Here is a 16,016-nt window from a genome sequence, read left to right as displayed (position 1 = left end):
ACAAAAGTCAATTTAGTATCAATTTTTAATAGCGTATTTCTAAAGACATATCATTTTTCAAGTTTCTGGAGAAAATATTTAAGCTAAAGTTTTTATCACAAAATACATCATTTGAAAATATGATTTTTACATAAAAATAGAATTTGGGAAAATGGGTTTTGAATGGCACATCTAGGATATAACTTTAATACTATGGGATAATTTAATGGACTCTAATGGTAATTATTAAGATTAAATGGAGCACTATAGTAATAAATCAATGACTCCTTATTGTAAATTATTTCATTTTTCTCCTTGGGATTTAAAATTTACACCAAAAATGATTCTGCCCAATGTTTTTTATCAGCTCTCAAATATGTTTAGTGTTCATTTATATATGTATTCCACAAAGATTATTATAAATAACATATACAACAGGGTAAATTCTAACTAAGCTATATGTGTGTTTAATAGGAGGAAATTCCAGCACCCTTCATATAAAACCAGAATTAAAAGGATCCTATTGCTCTGAAAATGAGAAAAAATTATTATACCAAGTTTGACCAATAGTTCTTCCTAGAAGTTTTTAAAGAAGGTTAAATTTTCAAGAATCTCAAGTAATTTTTGTACAATGTTACAAACTGATTTTTTTTAGGCTTTAGAGCAATTTGTTTTATTTTGAAATGTGTAAAAAGACAAATGATTAATAAGTCAGAAGCTCCCAAAAGAAATGGCTATTTAAAAATTTTGGCAAAATGTTTACATTTTAATTAGCAAAATTCAGATGACAATTGGTATTTCTTCACATGGCAAGACATCTAATCTATTTAACATTATGAAAAAAAAAACCAAAAAACTTCCACCTGAAAATGTATACTGAGATGATTTTCTATCATATACTAATTCTCATTCAAAGCTCTAGTTTCAAAGCCCTGAAAATGGGAACCATTATCTGAAAATACTACACAGCCCTCCCCAAAAAATTTATTTCAGAAAACTAAAGGCAAGATAACCTTGGTGAATTTCAAAAACTTCAAGATAAAAGTTTGAAAAAGACATGTAACCATATTCCAATGGGATTGTTTCAGATAGCGCTAAAATGCCGTAATGCCACTGACAAAGGTATATGCCCATGTGAAGAAAATGCAGGCTATCAAATGCCCAAATCTAGAACAGTAGTTCCCAAAGCGTGGTCTGGGGAACTCTCTTCCAGGGGATCCAAAAGGTAAATACTAAGGATATTTGCCTTTTCACTCTCTCTCATGGTGTATGGTGAAGATTTCCAGAAGTTACATGACACGTGACGGTGTCATCAATCTAATAACTTTTGTGTTTCTATACATCTCATTTTTTTAAATTTCTGAGTTTTAACTGGAAATGGCAAATATCAAAAGATATAACCTATATGAATAATAATCGGGGTCCTCAATTTTTAAGACTATAAAGGTGTCCTGAACCAAATAGTTTGAGAACCACTGCTCTAGAGCATTTCAAGAGCCAATAATTATAAAAGGCCTCCACTCAAAAAAAAAAATGTCAAATTCCCCTAAGAAATTTCAAAATTATGAAAGTTCCTGGGCATCATTTACATGATACCCAACACCATATCCCTACAAAAGCACCTGACATAGCATCCAAGAAAAAATTTCCTGCATATAGACTAAATACAATTCTATTATGTATTCTAAAACCACATTTTCAGCTATCTCTATTACAAAGTAGTATTTGAAAACAAAGTAAAAGCATAGAAAAATAAAACTTCAAATATAATCAAATATATACATATTAACTAATGCACACTTGGCAAGGTATCACTACCTAAAATAACCAGGAAGATTAAACTACAAACATTGGCCAGAAGACAACAAGGATTACCTTTAGTCATCTTTTTTACAAAATCAAGATTATAAGAACAGGAAATTTAGAAATATAAAATAATTTCGATTAGTTCTTTCTTAAAATTTAATATCTAATTTAAATGACATTTATATAGGACTAGAATCATCAAAAATTATTGAAGAGTTTGAATAACAGTCTTGGAAAAAACCAGTTATCAAGCTTTCAGGTAGAATATTATTGAGGGAAAATTAACCTTACATAAATTCTTCTACATTTCTGCATAGGGTAGAGCAAAAGGAAAATTAACATAAATTAACACAAAAGGAATTAATTTAGTTACTATAAGAAGGATCTTCTTGACAACTGTATCAAGGCACTTATCCAAGAAATGCCCTGGAATCTCATTCCTTTCGGACTATTAACCTAAATAAATAAAGTCCCATTATTTACTAAAATCTCTTCTGTTTAGTAGGAAAAAAACTAAACAGCACATGTGGCCTTTAAATGCATCATAAAGAAGAGTCTACAACCTCTTAAGCAATTTGTTATGTATTACAGATTATTAACAAATGGATAATTTGTATACATTTTACATGGCAAATTTCTAGACATATGCAGGTGTTCCCCCACATCTTAGCATAAATCTAATCCATACTGCCTCTATCCTAGCCAGCCTCCTTTTATGAATGTCAGGCTAATAAAAATGAAGAACGTGATACTGCAGAAGGTAAACTTAGTCAGTAGATACAGGTTAGTATTAAGTGCTATAAAATAAACTGGATACATGTTTAAATCAAGTATGAACAATTAGATTTTCCATACTTCTGTTTCCTTAAATTGGAAATATGGAACTGTCTGTGCTACATCATTATGAATACTATATTCCAAATGACGATTTTCCTTTACCTAAAGATAGGAATTAGGTAAGCACTGGAATCAGGCAATGTTCTTCTTAAGAAAATGGGCAACCTGGAAGTTAACCAATGTTTATAATGTAAAATATAAACTGCTTCTTCTCTGCTGACATACAACACCTCTTAATCTGCTATATATTATTTTGGTAAAACACCAAATTTTTTAATGAAACTTAAAATAGAAAATCACTGCTATGTAAAATTTGTAAACAGAAGAAATGTAAAAGAATAAAGCATAGAAGGAAAATCTTTCTACCAATTTAACCTATTTCAATAATATGAAAAAACAAAAAAATAAGTGCTTGTTAAAGAAGTGAATTTTTAAGACTATAAACACATTAATGGCATGACAGACTTATTATAGTTCTACATGTGATGTAACAGGTACATCTACATGTAAGACGACAACTCAATCTTTCTTTTGAAGAAAAACATATACATAAACACACAGACAAAGAGACACAAATGTGTTTGACTGAAGAGTCTTGAATGTTGCATCTTGGGCCCAATGGATAAACCTAACTTTCAGTAGTAGAACTTCAAGTGGAAGAACTGAGTCATTACTGTAGTTTTATGATAGTAATGTTTGTTTTAGGATAAGAAATGTTTGTTTGTTTTCATTTCTTTGTAGAGAGAACTTATTCACTAAAAATATGTAAATATATAGTTTGCATTTACTCCCATACATCTAAAGCAAAGATCTGGTGACTATTCAGATGGGTGCTACAACTGAAAAAGGAATTAACCTTTAAAATGAATCTCTAAAAGCCTGAGACAATTATTAAGTTGTTTGTTGCCCTGCTCAAAAGTATTCTAAAAGTCTAAATTTTTATGCGGATATGGATGTAACTAAGTTGAAAGAAAGGTGACCTTTGTTTTCATAATCCACTCAGCACCATTCAGCAGTCCTATGAACAATGGAGTGAGAGGACAGAAAAAGGAAAGGAAAACTCTACTATTTCCCAAGGGTATGGATATACAAATATTTCTCTAAGAATAGAGACTGAGCTCCTTGAGGACGGTGATTGTGAGCTCCTTGAGGACGGTGACAAACAGCAGATACTCAATAAAGGCGGGCTGATCAAATGAATAAATGTTACATTTAGGGTGCTCACTCACTACCACAGCTGTCTATAACAGGATTTCAAGGAAGCCACTTAATATAACGGGTAGAATGGTTTAGAGAAGAATTCCCTTTTCCCCAGACAGACAGATATCATAAAAATTGGGTTGATCTACCTCATTACTCTTGCTCTGAGATAGTGTCAGGCTATCATTGGTCAGTTCCTCATCATCAGCACTGTTTCTGCTAAGAACTTTACTCTTCTTCTTCTTGCAACCCCCTTCACTGGCAGGGCTGCTATGATCTTCATCATTGCCTTCATCATTCTCATCCTCATCACTCCCACTTCCCTCATCTTCATCATCCTCATTGTCTCCGTCACTTCCTTCCTTCTGAGATGCAGATCTTCCCTTTCTTTTTACTACAGTGGGTCGCCAATCATTGTCATCTTCACTATCATAGTCATCCATGTCATTCAGCTCTTCCATGGATACAAAATCCAAAAGTGGTCGGTTGCGACGCAGGTTCCACTTTTTTGGCTCACTGACTTGCTCCTCTGTAGTTGTTGTCGTGGGGACTGAAGGAGATGTGTTAGCAGCAGGAGGACTTGTGGCTGGTGTGGTGGAAGCAGCAGAAGCAGCCACGTTATCAGATGTTGTTGCTTTTTCTTTATCCTTCTCTCTCTCCTTCTCTTTATCTTTTTCTTTCTCCTTCTCTTTTTCCTTTTTCTTTCTAGGTCTCTCTCCATTCTCTTCTTCCTCCTTCTTTTCCACTTTAATTAACTGTTTTTCTGATGATAGTATTTCTTCCTCTGCAGAAATTTTAAGTTGTTCTTCTTTTACTTTAATATCTTCATTCAGTTCTTCCTCTAAAATATTTTCTTCAGAATCACTACAGGAACCTTCTCCACTGTCCTTTGAAGGATCTTCACTTCCATTACCACTCCCTTCAGAATCTGTTGAAAATATGAGAAAAAAAAAAACCACACATATGTATATACATACACACACACACACACAACGCTGACACAAATGAAACCACCAAAATTTGTGAATAACTTGCAAAACAATATAAACAAATTTAAGTCAAAGAATGGTAGACGTTCCCAACCTGATTAAATAAATCAATGAAGCTGGAATAATGGTTCTAGTTCAATATAGCACTAATGAAGATGAATATATGTAACTCTAAATTAAAATATGCTTTAAAACGAGGACCACTATTTTGTGTCATACATCTCATGCTATACTTGGTACCCTAGAGGCAATTTTTTTCGAAAAGTAAATGTGCTTCTTTTTAAATTGAGCACTTGATTTTAACTTTATGATAATGTAATACATACCAAATTGTTCTTCTCTTACATCTTTCTTTCATAAATTATATGGACTTACATGCACTGAGTCACATTCAGAACAAGAAAAATATGACCCAAAAACTTTGTTCCATTTATCTCGCTCTTTACCCAGCAAAAATGAACATAGACATTTATGACAGTCAATTTGTACCACATCCCTAATATACCAATCAATTTTAGGATCACCAAATACACAAGTGAAAAACAGACAATAGCAATGGCACAGAAAATGGAAGTTGCAAGATAAGTTATCAATTTTTCTGATTATCAGGATACTGTTCATATCAATAAAAGAGTTACCGAAACTTCCAAAAATTCTAGGCAGTAACTACTACAGACCCTAGAATGAAAGAGATTAATGCATTTTTTTAAAACCTAATCCATCTCGGAAATGAGCAAGCACAGTAGTCACTAAAAAGATAGGCTGAGGACTTTAAAGAGTTCATGCAGGACCATAAGCTTCCTAGCAAGTGCCTTCCATTCCTGTCTAGGGCAGCTCAGGCCCTCTTAGACCAACACTGCTCAGTAACATTCTAATCCTCTTTACACATAATCAAATAAATAAAAATCTAAAATATTTGTGGAGAGGGTTATTGGTGGAAGGGGAGCAGGAGGAAGTGGGAAACAAACCAGTCACAGTCAAGTTGTAGCCAACATCAATAGTAAAATCTGTAGGGTGATGAATATTTTGCACCTATAACCAAGATAAGGCTAATAATAAAATGGTGAAAAAAATTCATGTTTCCATACCATTTTAATTTCTGTTAACTCAACCAGTGTTAGCCTCTATAATTGCCTGGGTGTTCAAAGTAAAAAAAAGTTGTCTGTAATTAGTATCTGGTTTCTAAAATATCTCAGAAATCCTTTAAAAATGGCTGATGAAAAAAATCCTGCAAGTTAAATCACATAAAAAATAAAGACTAACATTTAGTGGATGTTGATCGAACCTATAAAATCACTGTCAATCTCAAGATTATCATACAGGTGCCTACATCTTATTCAGGACTGTTGTGACAAAACACTGTCATCCTGAACAATCTTGTAAAGGACACAAGAGCAATATCATGTAGGCCAACAATCCCTTATCTGAATTTTGGAGCCACACATGTTACAGAATTTAGATTTTTTCAGATTTCAGAAAGGTAGCATTGTGTATGCACAATATATTACACTAACACCTCCAGTGAGGTCTATGGTACTGTACTGTAATCAAATACGTTACATCTGCAGTGAAAAGTATGAATATTTACAAGTATGATAAGTAAATGCTACAAATAAACTCCTATCAGTTCCAGTCAGGTTTTACCATCAAATAAATTCATGCCAAACTTAGGAAACATCTTTGGATTTGTGAGCTTCTTAAATTTCCAAAAGAGCGTGGACCCAATGTCACTTACAAATAGGGGACTTATTTTCAGTCCAACAGCTCTACAAATCATTAGGAAAAGAAGTGATTTTTTTATACCACTCACAACAATTAAATCCAACCTACCAAGAAAAATACCCCTGGTAAAAAATAATAGTTCCTAGATATTTTTAGATAAGGATATAATAATAAGCAGAGTTGACCAAACGCTTCTAAGGCAAAGATAGATCCTTGTGCACACTGACTAAAGCAAGCAATGCTATAATTAACAGCCCTGGGAAATGGAGAAAAGGAACTTTTCCTCTGGATTAACCTTGTAGAATTTTTTCTTAAGTAACTAAAAAGTACTCCTAATAATTTTCACCAATAAAAACATAACAGTAGATATAAAAGAACGATCAAGTGGGGCACAAACGTGGGCTCCTGATCAAAACTGAGACCAATCCAACTTTCCTATTAGTTGTAAATTTTACAGAATGTCAAGAATTTCTGCAATTTTGCTTTGGTTGTTGTTGCCAATGCCAATCGATTATTTTCAAAAGTACAGGGAAATTGATACTCTTTGACTCTGATTTTGTTTTGTTATCATGCCTAAATAGAAAGCAGGATTTTAAAAAGATTTAAATGCTTTATATTTGTTAACATTATTAGAAGAATGTGAGATTTTTCCACGAATTAAATCCTAGTAGCTTACCCAACCCTTCATTCTCCAAATATATCACATTCTCCATACTCCAACTGCTGGGATCAGGAATATATCAAATTTTATCTTTCTTTGATTTCTGAAAAATAACTTCTTCAACTGATTAGTCATAAGTTCTTTTTGGTACATACACACTTGAGGGATGGAGATAAACAATATTTAGTTATGGCACTACTTAGTAATAATGACAATGAGAAAATCACTGTCCTTGGCTGTCTATAATTCTATTTTTGTAGGCTGTAATGAAAAATTTCCCATTCCTACCAACTCAAACAACGTTTCAAATCCATCACTCTTACAACCTTAAATAAAAGAAAAAAGTAATAACAGACTAGAGAAATAAACCAGATATTTCAAATACAGCTATTTCAGGCATAAGAACAGAGTTAATTCTAAGTCTACAATAAAAATGTTTACATTAGAAGAAAAATCTTTAAAATGGAAATCCCTACCTCCTATTCAGTTAAATAAAAGGTAACCTTTCTCAAACACAATATATCAGGGCTTCCCTGGTGGCGCAGTGGTTGAGAGTCCGCCTGCCGAGGCCACAACAGTGAGAGGCCCGCGTACCGCAAAAGAAAAAAAAAAAAAAACACACAATATATCAAAACCTCTCTAAGCAATAGCTATTTCAGCTAACAGACGGTTAAATGTTTTATAATTACAGAGATTAGAAACCAACCTTCAAGAATCCCTTCACAATATTCAATGCTTAAGTTTCCCCCATGATAAATATTAAATAATAAAATCAATATGATTTAATTCAGAGTTTTATGTTAACTTTGCAATATAAAAAATCATCTTTGTTCATCAACCTTAATTATTTAACTATTCTGTTTATTGATCTGGTGCAACAGTATTTAGGATTATAAATATATATAACAGATAACAGACAGATCACCAGTCTACTATTCAGTTATCATCTTGGAAACATTTTTAACTCATCTAGTATATCTCTTTCTAAAAAGCCAATCAGTGAACACAACTCATTTTCTACTTCTGACTCCAGTTCCAGCTGTGTCATTTTACATCTTCTTAGAGATCTAAACCAGTGGTTCTCAAGTGGGTACAATTTTTCCCACAGAAAACATCTGGCAATGTCTAGAGACAGTGGTTGCCACAAAAGGGCAGGGTTAGGGTAGGGGTTAGGTACAGTAAGTGCTACTAGCATTGAGTAGGTAGAAGACAGGTATGCTGCGAAACATCCTCCAATACAAAAGACAAGCCTTCACAACAAAGATTTAACCAACTCAAAATGCCAATATTGCTGAGATTGAGAAACACTGGTCTAGCATGTAAGACCTCAATTTGACCTCATTCTACTTCCCCAGGCTCATCTCTTCTACTGCGCTTTTACTCGAAACCTGATCTCCATGGATAAACGATATTTTCCATCCTCCACATTTTTAACACCTAATGTTTCCCCTACCTAGGTTGCTTCTCTTTCATTTCCTAGTTCAAGTCTCATCTCCTCAAAGAATCATTGTAAATCCAGTCTCAAGTAGTCCCATCTCCTCTGAAAGACTTGAACTACACAAGTGATTGATCATGCCTTATAACATCGATCTGCTATTTTATTTAATTATTCTAACATTATCATTATTTCTTTGTGAATTCACCATAACGTCCAGCAAAGTGCTTTTAAACAAAGCTACAGTTGGTCAATGAACATATCTTGATCCATTTAGCCAAATGAAGTTAAGCACAAAATACTACCAAGGCAAACTCTCAGCCTGACTCTTCCAGTTAAATTGCTTTCTGGCAATTTGGACCAACTAAACTATGGCTCAAGATCTAAAATTAGCCATCTTACTTTGGCTAGGGGGTTGGGAAGACACAGCACTGCTATTTTGTCTTGTTTAATAAAAGTAATATATGCACTGATTTTCATAATCATTCATTATGTAGATTACTAAATGTAATCAATCCTATCTTAAGTATCTCCTATCCTATACCCAATCTTAAGTCCAAGTCTCAAATATAACCACTTTAACTAGGCCAAACCATGAAACTGCCAATAATCAACTGTGTTAGACCTATAAAGCTGATAATTTCATATGGTACCAGCTCACTTTTCTACATACAGTTCTTCTGGTGGTTACCACCATAACTCTAATACACTTACACACTGTTTTAGGACTCATTTGAAAATGTATTTATTGACTGTCCTCAATCAAAAATGAGAAATTTAGCCCTACTTTCACATTAAAGATAAAATAAAAGATGATCTATTTTTAGTTCACAATTTTCTAAAGGTAGAACCTGATAATTATTAACTCTTTATAATCACCTGCTAATCTTATTGGCAGGTCATTTTTGAATAATATTTATCTTTCTCTATGTTATCATCTGAGAAGCACAAAAATAATGTCTATCAGCAAGGGTAATAACTTTTCAGAAATGTCTATATTTATTCTTGTTTATTTATTTATTTACTTTTTGACTGCACTCTGCGGCATGTAGGATCTTAGTTCCCCAACCAGGGATGGAACCCACACCACCTGCACCGGAAGCTCAGAGTCTTAACCACTGGACCACCAGGGAAGTCCCTCTATATTTATTCTTAAAGCCAAACAGAAATATAAAGTTTTGTCGTCAGAATTTCAGAATTCAAAATGAAAATCAGAATAAACTGATGCACAGAATCAGTTAAAACTTGAGGGCCACTAATCTAACCATTTTAACATTAAGTTTGAAGGAAGTCAGTAGTTCACTGAGTTAGTCATGTCTACAGATTGTTCTGAAAGAAGCTATGATCAGAAAGATTATTATTAGCTATCATTAAAGATGATTATTTAGCTATTATTTCTCCACCTCCAGTTTAATCACCTATTACTAAATAGGGTTGGGATCCCACAACTTCAGCATGTTTGGAAAACAGTGATAAGTCTAATGTCTTATTTCCTGTAAGAGTCCAACTGTCTTACACAGACACGAGAAAGGATTCAAACAGGAAACACTGGTAATCTAGAGTAAGCCAACATCTCAGCTATGGGAGACAACAATGCACCTTAACCAAGAGTGTAAAATACAACTCAATTTCTACTAATACCTATTTCAAACAAAATCATTCTCTTCTAAACTCTCAGTTATGATAACATATCAAGAACTACACAAATAAATTTGTGACCTTTGGGGCCCAGGAAGTAAATTACAAGTATAGCAGACTAGGTAACAGAAAGTATACATTTTTGAGTGCTTTTAGGAGATTCAAAAAAACTAACGAAACTCATTCTACCACTGTCACAAGTAACAGATAATTCCCATCAACCATGATTAAGCTTTAACAAGGTCAGGAGTTTCTAATTTGCTTGATACCAAACATTATTTTGAGAAAGTAATTTGTATCATTAGATTGTTTTAACCCTTGTAAAGGGAAGTGATACATGTCAATAAACAAAGAGAAAAATTATATACAAAGTCAGGATTTATTTTCATAAAAACAATTATGGAATACTTAAAGAAATTAAGCTTTGGAGTTTTTCCCTAATGGTATTCAAATTAAGTCATAACTTCTGAGACCTAACTATTTTTGTCAGTTTACAATCTCAACCATGACAAACCAAAGCTACATTCTAGCCAAGAATATTCTTTTCTGCCAAGGTTTTCACCAAGAGCACTAAAATAGGTTTGAATTTTACTTCCTTTACCTTCCCTTTCTTTCTCTTCTTTGGAAGTACCAAACAACAGTAAACGAAATGGGAGATGAAAGAGCTGAGAAGTAAAGTTTTAAAAAAATTGATCAAGATAAACTTAACTTTTGATTGTTGGAAGTAACCTCAATTGGTCACCTTGATGCAGTAAATAAGTAGTTTCAATTTAAGATTACACCTATCTACTTTTAGGATCTAAGCAATAAAAAGATTCTAAATGTTGGGAGTCGAAATAATTGGATTAGATCCATTTAGGCCTAAGTGGCCTCATGCAAATTCCTTAAACTCAGTGCCCCTGTTATCTGTCAAATAATATCTCCTCCACAGAGTTACTGTAAAAATTAAATGAGACTGTGGAAACAAAAAGTTCTTGGTAAATCACAATGCAAATTCTGCTTGCTGATGCCATTAAAAGTAAAATAGTAACAAAACACAACCAAATTTCATCCCTTCCTACCATACCGAACAGAAAAAAAAAAAAAAAAGAAAGAAAGAAAGAAAAGAAAAAGAAAAACCAGAGGAAAGGAGAGAGATATGACTAAGCAACAAAAATTCTCTGGAAGAATATTTTAAAACTGTTAAAAAGATAAGACTGAAAGGGCTCTAATTTCTCACTTTATTTAAATTTCTGTCAAAAGGGACAGAATTAAGTAATTTTTATTGTTCATGTATTTGTATTTTTCACATAAAATATTTAAACATAATTTGTATTTCTCAGATTCCTGCAATGAAAACTTTATATGTATGTATGTGTCCGTGTGTGTGTTACAATGAACAGAAGATAAAAGGAAAACCACACTTTTCTGTTTTTCAATTTTGTACCATGTGAATATACGACTCTTTAAAGAAGTCTATTGTTCTTAAAATCACAAAATATAACAAGCAAGCACGCATACTTTGTACCTCATATTTTTAAAAGGCCCAATCCACAAGATCCAGCACCTACCAAAGTACAACTTTTTTTGGTCAATTCTATTCTGGTAAAGGAGCTAACAGACAAAAAGCAAAACTCCCCTCAAGAGGATGCCAAGTGATCTGAAAAGAGAAGAACTCTGTTCCTGGGCTGTTCATGGCTCATGTTATTCTCAGTTTGTCACTCTACTTCAGGATATCTCTAGATTTTTTTTCCCCTCTGTCCATAAAATAAGCATGAATATATTTTAAAGTAAAGAACAGAGAAAACACTTTTGCATCTTTGTATCTTTCTGTTTGTTTTTTAATAAGGTATAGGTGATTTACAGTATTTACTGCATCTTTGGAATAAGGCCTTCTCTGATAATTATCTAAGTAAATATCAAAAAACCAGAAGCAGTGACAGTATCTAGTGATACGATCTTAGGGAAAGGTGGGAAATAAACAGACAAAATAAAGTTTATGTGCTTTAACTTTATATTGGCATTTTAATTAAACGGATTCTTTTTAAGAAAAGTCTGAAAATCAGCTCAACTGCAGAAAGCTGGGAAAAGGGAAGCGAGAAGGAAACATTTACCTGAAGCATCTCCAACTTTAAAATCACTGTCATCTGAACTATCATAATCGAGAGCTTCTAGCAGAGAAGCTGCCAAAGGCTTCACCTGCCTCCTCTTGGAGCTGCGATCCACTGTTAAGAGAAAAACATTACACCGTCATTCATAATCACGGCAAGCACGGGGGAGAGCTGTGGTACTGAGGGAAGGTACAGATGACCTCGTGCAGGTGGTGCAAATCTCTGTCTTAATTCAGTTCTCAGCAAAAGGTGTGGGGGAAGGTTGGGGTGGGAACACTGGCTGGGGAGGGCCGGGCAGCTCCACGGGCAGCTCCAGCCCCGAGGTGCAGCAAAGACGAACCCAAGCCGACCAAAATCGAAACTGGCCCTCTTAAACATCTTGCTTCTGAAACTCGCTTGTAATCCCTCACTGAGACATCGTAACAGTCAATAGAAATTGCAAAGCCCAGGGAGTATGAGAAGCTATGTTCATTCCCACGGACCGTGGAGGGGGAGGTCCACGAAGGGTCCAGCTTCCCGCAGGACACTCCCACCCCCGCCCTGCTCCAGCCGGCCCTGACTTCTAGAAGGACTGAAATGGACCTCTCGCCCCGCGGACGCCTCCGACACACTTACTAAGGAATCCGAGGTGGTCGTTTGGAGTAGACCTAGGGAGAGGCTGCGAGAGCCCAGGCAGCGCCGAGGTCGAGGACTGAGACCAAGGTAAACGAGTCCAAAAGATGCTATTAAAAATAGGCGGCGCCGCGGACCAGACCGGGGCGCCCCAGGTGCAGCCCCGCGGTTCCCCTCCCGCCCCCCGGCCCCTGGTCCTCGCAGAACGGACCCCGGCCGCTAGCGCGGCTTCCTTTGGCGCTTCCCCGGCCAAAGGCGCCCTCCGGCCCAGGCAGCGCGGCTAACCCGGCAGCCCTGGGGAGTTAACTTCCCCTGTTTAAACTCTTAGAAAAAAAATAAACGAAAGAAAAACTTTATTAGCCTGCAACAAAAGCAACAAAAGACTCAGAATTTACACAATCCGAGGCCGGTTGCCTAAAACAATAGGGAAAACAACGACCCGGATACAGCTCTGAAGAGAAGGAAGTGAAAACACCAGGCAGACAGCGGCCCTAAGAGCAGCAGGGGCCGAGGGCGCGTGCGCCGGCCTCGCCTCCGCTCTCCCTCAGGGAGGAGGAGCCGAACGGAGCCGGAAGGAACCGAACGGAAGGCGAGAGGGAGCCAAGAGGAGCGGAGCAGTGGGAGGGGGGAGTAGAGAGTTCTAGACTCTCGGCCAATAAGTCCCTGAGGCCCGGCCCTCAGTCCAAATCCGTGGAAGGCCAATTTTTGTGTCTGACAAGATGGAGCAGGATGTGTGGCCCCATGAATGTGGAATACTGCCTTGCATACATTTAGATAATTTATTTTATAAGGAGAATTTTTAAATCCGTAAAAATATGAGGAGAGTATGTACAATCGGATGTCAGGCCTTCAACAGTTTCAAACGCCACGTTTATTCACATACAGGTTAATTATTTTTAAAAACAATGTTTAAAAACAATGTTAAAATGTTAGAATCTGAGCAGTATTAATACTTTCTAAATGTTTATATATTAAGGATAGAGGAAGATTTGAATGAAGCCGATTCAATTGATTCATTTATTCCCCAGATATACACTGAGTGGTAATGTTTGTAACATGGGGAAATACCATGTCACAAAGGGCCGTAAATGAAATATACAGGAATCAAATCATACATTACAGTAGTGGCGCTTATTCTTTAAAGAAAATGTGTTGAATTCTTTTGTAAACTGTAATTAAATTTTATAACAAATCTGAAAAATTAGTAAATACCTATATAGTACAAGTCATGGGATGATTACATACAGGCTGAACCTTCAGCAAGAAAGCTGTTATCTTTTCCCTGCCAGAGCTTAAGGTACAGTTGAGGATACAAAGAAGTCAGTGAGCAATTGTGAAAAGGACTGCCAGAGAAAAAGTACACATGCTAAGTCTTCCTGGAGAAAGTTATATTTAGATCCAGACATAGTGTCTGAACCAGCTGGAGAAGGGAGAAAAAGAGACAGAGGTTCCAGACCAAAGAAAGGACATGTGCAAATGACCAGGATGAAGAGAGTATGACTAGTCAGATTCCCTGAAAGCAGGACTACCTCTAATGCCTCAGGATATTCCACCACAATAGTAGTTACTGCAACCTCATATTTGTGTTCCTAATCACTGCTAAAAATGCAGTCTCTCTGACCCTCCAATCTCTCTGAAACTTTAGTTCCCTGACCCAAACTACCACTGCTATGTACCCGCTCAAATCTTTCTATCGTGCTGAGGAAACTTCCATTCCAAAATTTTAAAACCTTAGTAAATCCTTTTCCCTTTCAATGATCGTTCTTGTACCTCCTTGTATAAAGTGGAAAGTTACCCTGCAGCCCCCTCAGATGGAAGCCACTCATCTTCTCAACATCCAAATGTGGCATCTGGTCCTTAATGTTCCCCACTGCCTTTCAGATCTGTTATTTCTCCAGTCAAAAGCCTAGCGACTTAAATATTTAAACAACTCCACTCCAGGAACTTCATTTCCATTCTACATGCTTCAAACATTAACCATACTATGGATTGTTTAATCCCTGAAATTATAAAACCAAACATTCCTCTCTCTGGCAACCTCCTACATTCATTGGGAGGAATTATTCTGAATTATTTTAAAAGGGAAACGAGATTTCTAAAGCTGGCATTCAAGTTTCTATAAGAGAAAATCTTAGAAGTAGATTTTCTCAATGAAAATACATAAACCATTTAATTTTATAAATACTGCTTAATTGTTCTCTAAAAACAGGCTATATTAACATATATTACCACCAAGAGTTCATGAGAATTCTCTCCAATTTTCCAAACTCCTCATCATTGAATATTAGCAATCATTCTTTTAACTTTTGAAGTAATTTTAGATTTATTGAAGTACACAAAGATAATACTGAGTTCCTGTATATTCTTTGCCCAGCTTCCACTAATGTCAACATCTTGCATAACCCTGGAACATTTACAAAATTATTAGTTTTTATTTATTAATATTAGTACAATATTATTAAGTAAAATTTGAATTTCACTAGTTTTTCCACTAACGTCCTTTTTCTGTTCCAAGATCCAATTCAGGGGGCTATATTGCATTTAGATTGACAACCTTTTTAAACTTTGCAATCCATGTGTTAAAAAGAAAAAAAAAAAAAGGAATGAACGAAGGGAGGGGGAGAGGGAAGGGGAAGGGGAAAGGAAAGGGAAGGAAAGAAGGAAGGAAGGAAAGAAAGAAAAAAGAAAGGATTTTAAAATAGCTAATTGCTTTTTTGATGTGCATTTAATAAATATGGAAGAGACTGACAGTTGTCTCCCAGTACCTTTTATCCCTTTCTTCTTCAAAAATGAAAGCCCTAAATTTTAAATAGGCACAAGCTTTCCAAGAATACTTCATTTCATAACTTGAAGTTATGTGCAGTTATGTAATTATGTTCTGGCTAATGCAATGTTAGCAGAAGAGGTACGTGCAACTTCCAGGAGATGGCATTAAATTTTCCCCCCTTTTCTAGTTCCCTTTTTTTTTTTTCTTGCCTAACTCCCCTTGCTAGAACATCCAGTATGCTATTGAACAAAAGTAGGGAGAGTTGACTTCCTTGTTTTGT

The 16,016-nt window shown here is 35.4% G+C and overlaps 1 protein-coding gene across 12 annotated transcripts in view; it reads right to left on the bottom strand.

Annotated features, from left to right (window-relative positions):
* Positions 1-13,494, bottom strand: part of PHF14 (PHD finger protein 14) — a 199,902-nt gene extending 186,408 nt beyond the window's left edge. For 5 of the 12 annotated variants that reach the window (XR_009565104.2, XR_009565103.2, XM_030857189.3 and 2 more), the window contains exons 1-3: positions 12,973-13,493; positions 12,361-12,471; positions 3,972-4,750 (exon numbers count right to left, since the gene is read on the bottom strand). Coding sequence is in view for 10 of the 12 variants with exons in the window: in XM_030857189.3 (XP_030713049.1) it covers positions 3,972-4,750; positions 12,361-12,471; position 12,973 (891 nt within the window). In the remaining 2 variants the exon portion in view is untranslated. Of the gene's footprint in view, positions 1-3,971; positions 4,751-12,360; positions 12,472-12,972 lie in introns of all 12 variants that reach the window. The other 7 variants (XM_060304665.2, XM_060304667.2, XM_060304668.2 and 4 more) reach the window with 3 other exon arrangements.
* Between the last annotated feature and the right edge of the window lie 2,522 nt (positions 13,495-16,016).

Source organism: Globicephala melas, chromosome 9, assembly GCF_963455315.2.
Source record: "Globicephala melas chromosome 9, mGloMel1.2, whole genome shotgun sequence".
Taxonomy (NCBI): domain Eukaryota; kingdom Metazoa; phylum Chordata; class Mammalia; order Artiodactyla; family Delphinidae; genus Globicephala; species Globicephala melas.
The sequence above is the reverse complement of the archived record's forward strand: the minus strand, read 5'-3'. Positions and strand labels throughout refer to the sequence as shown.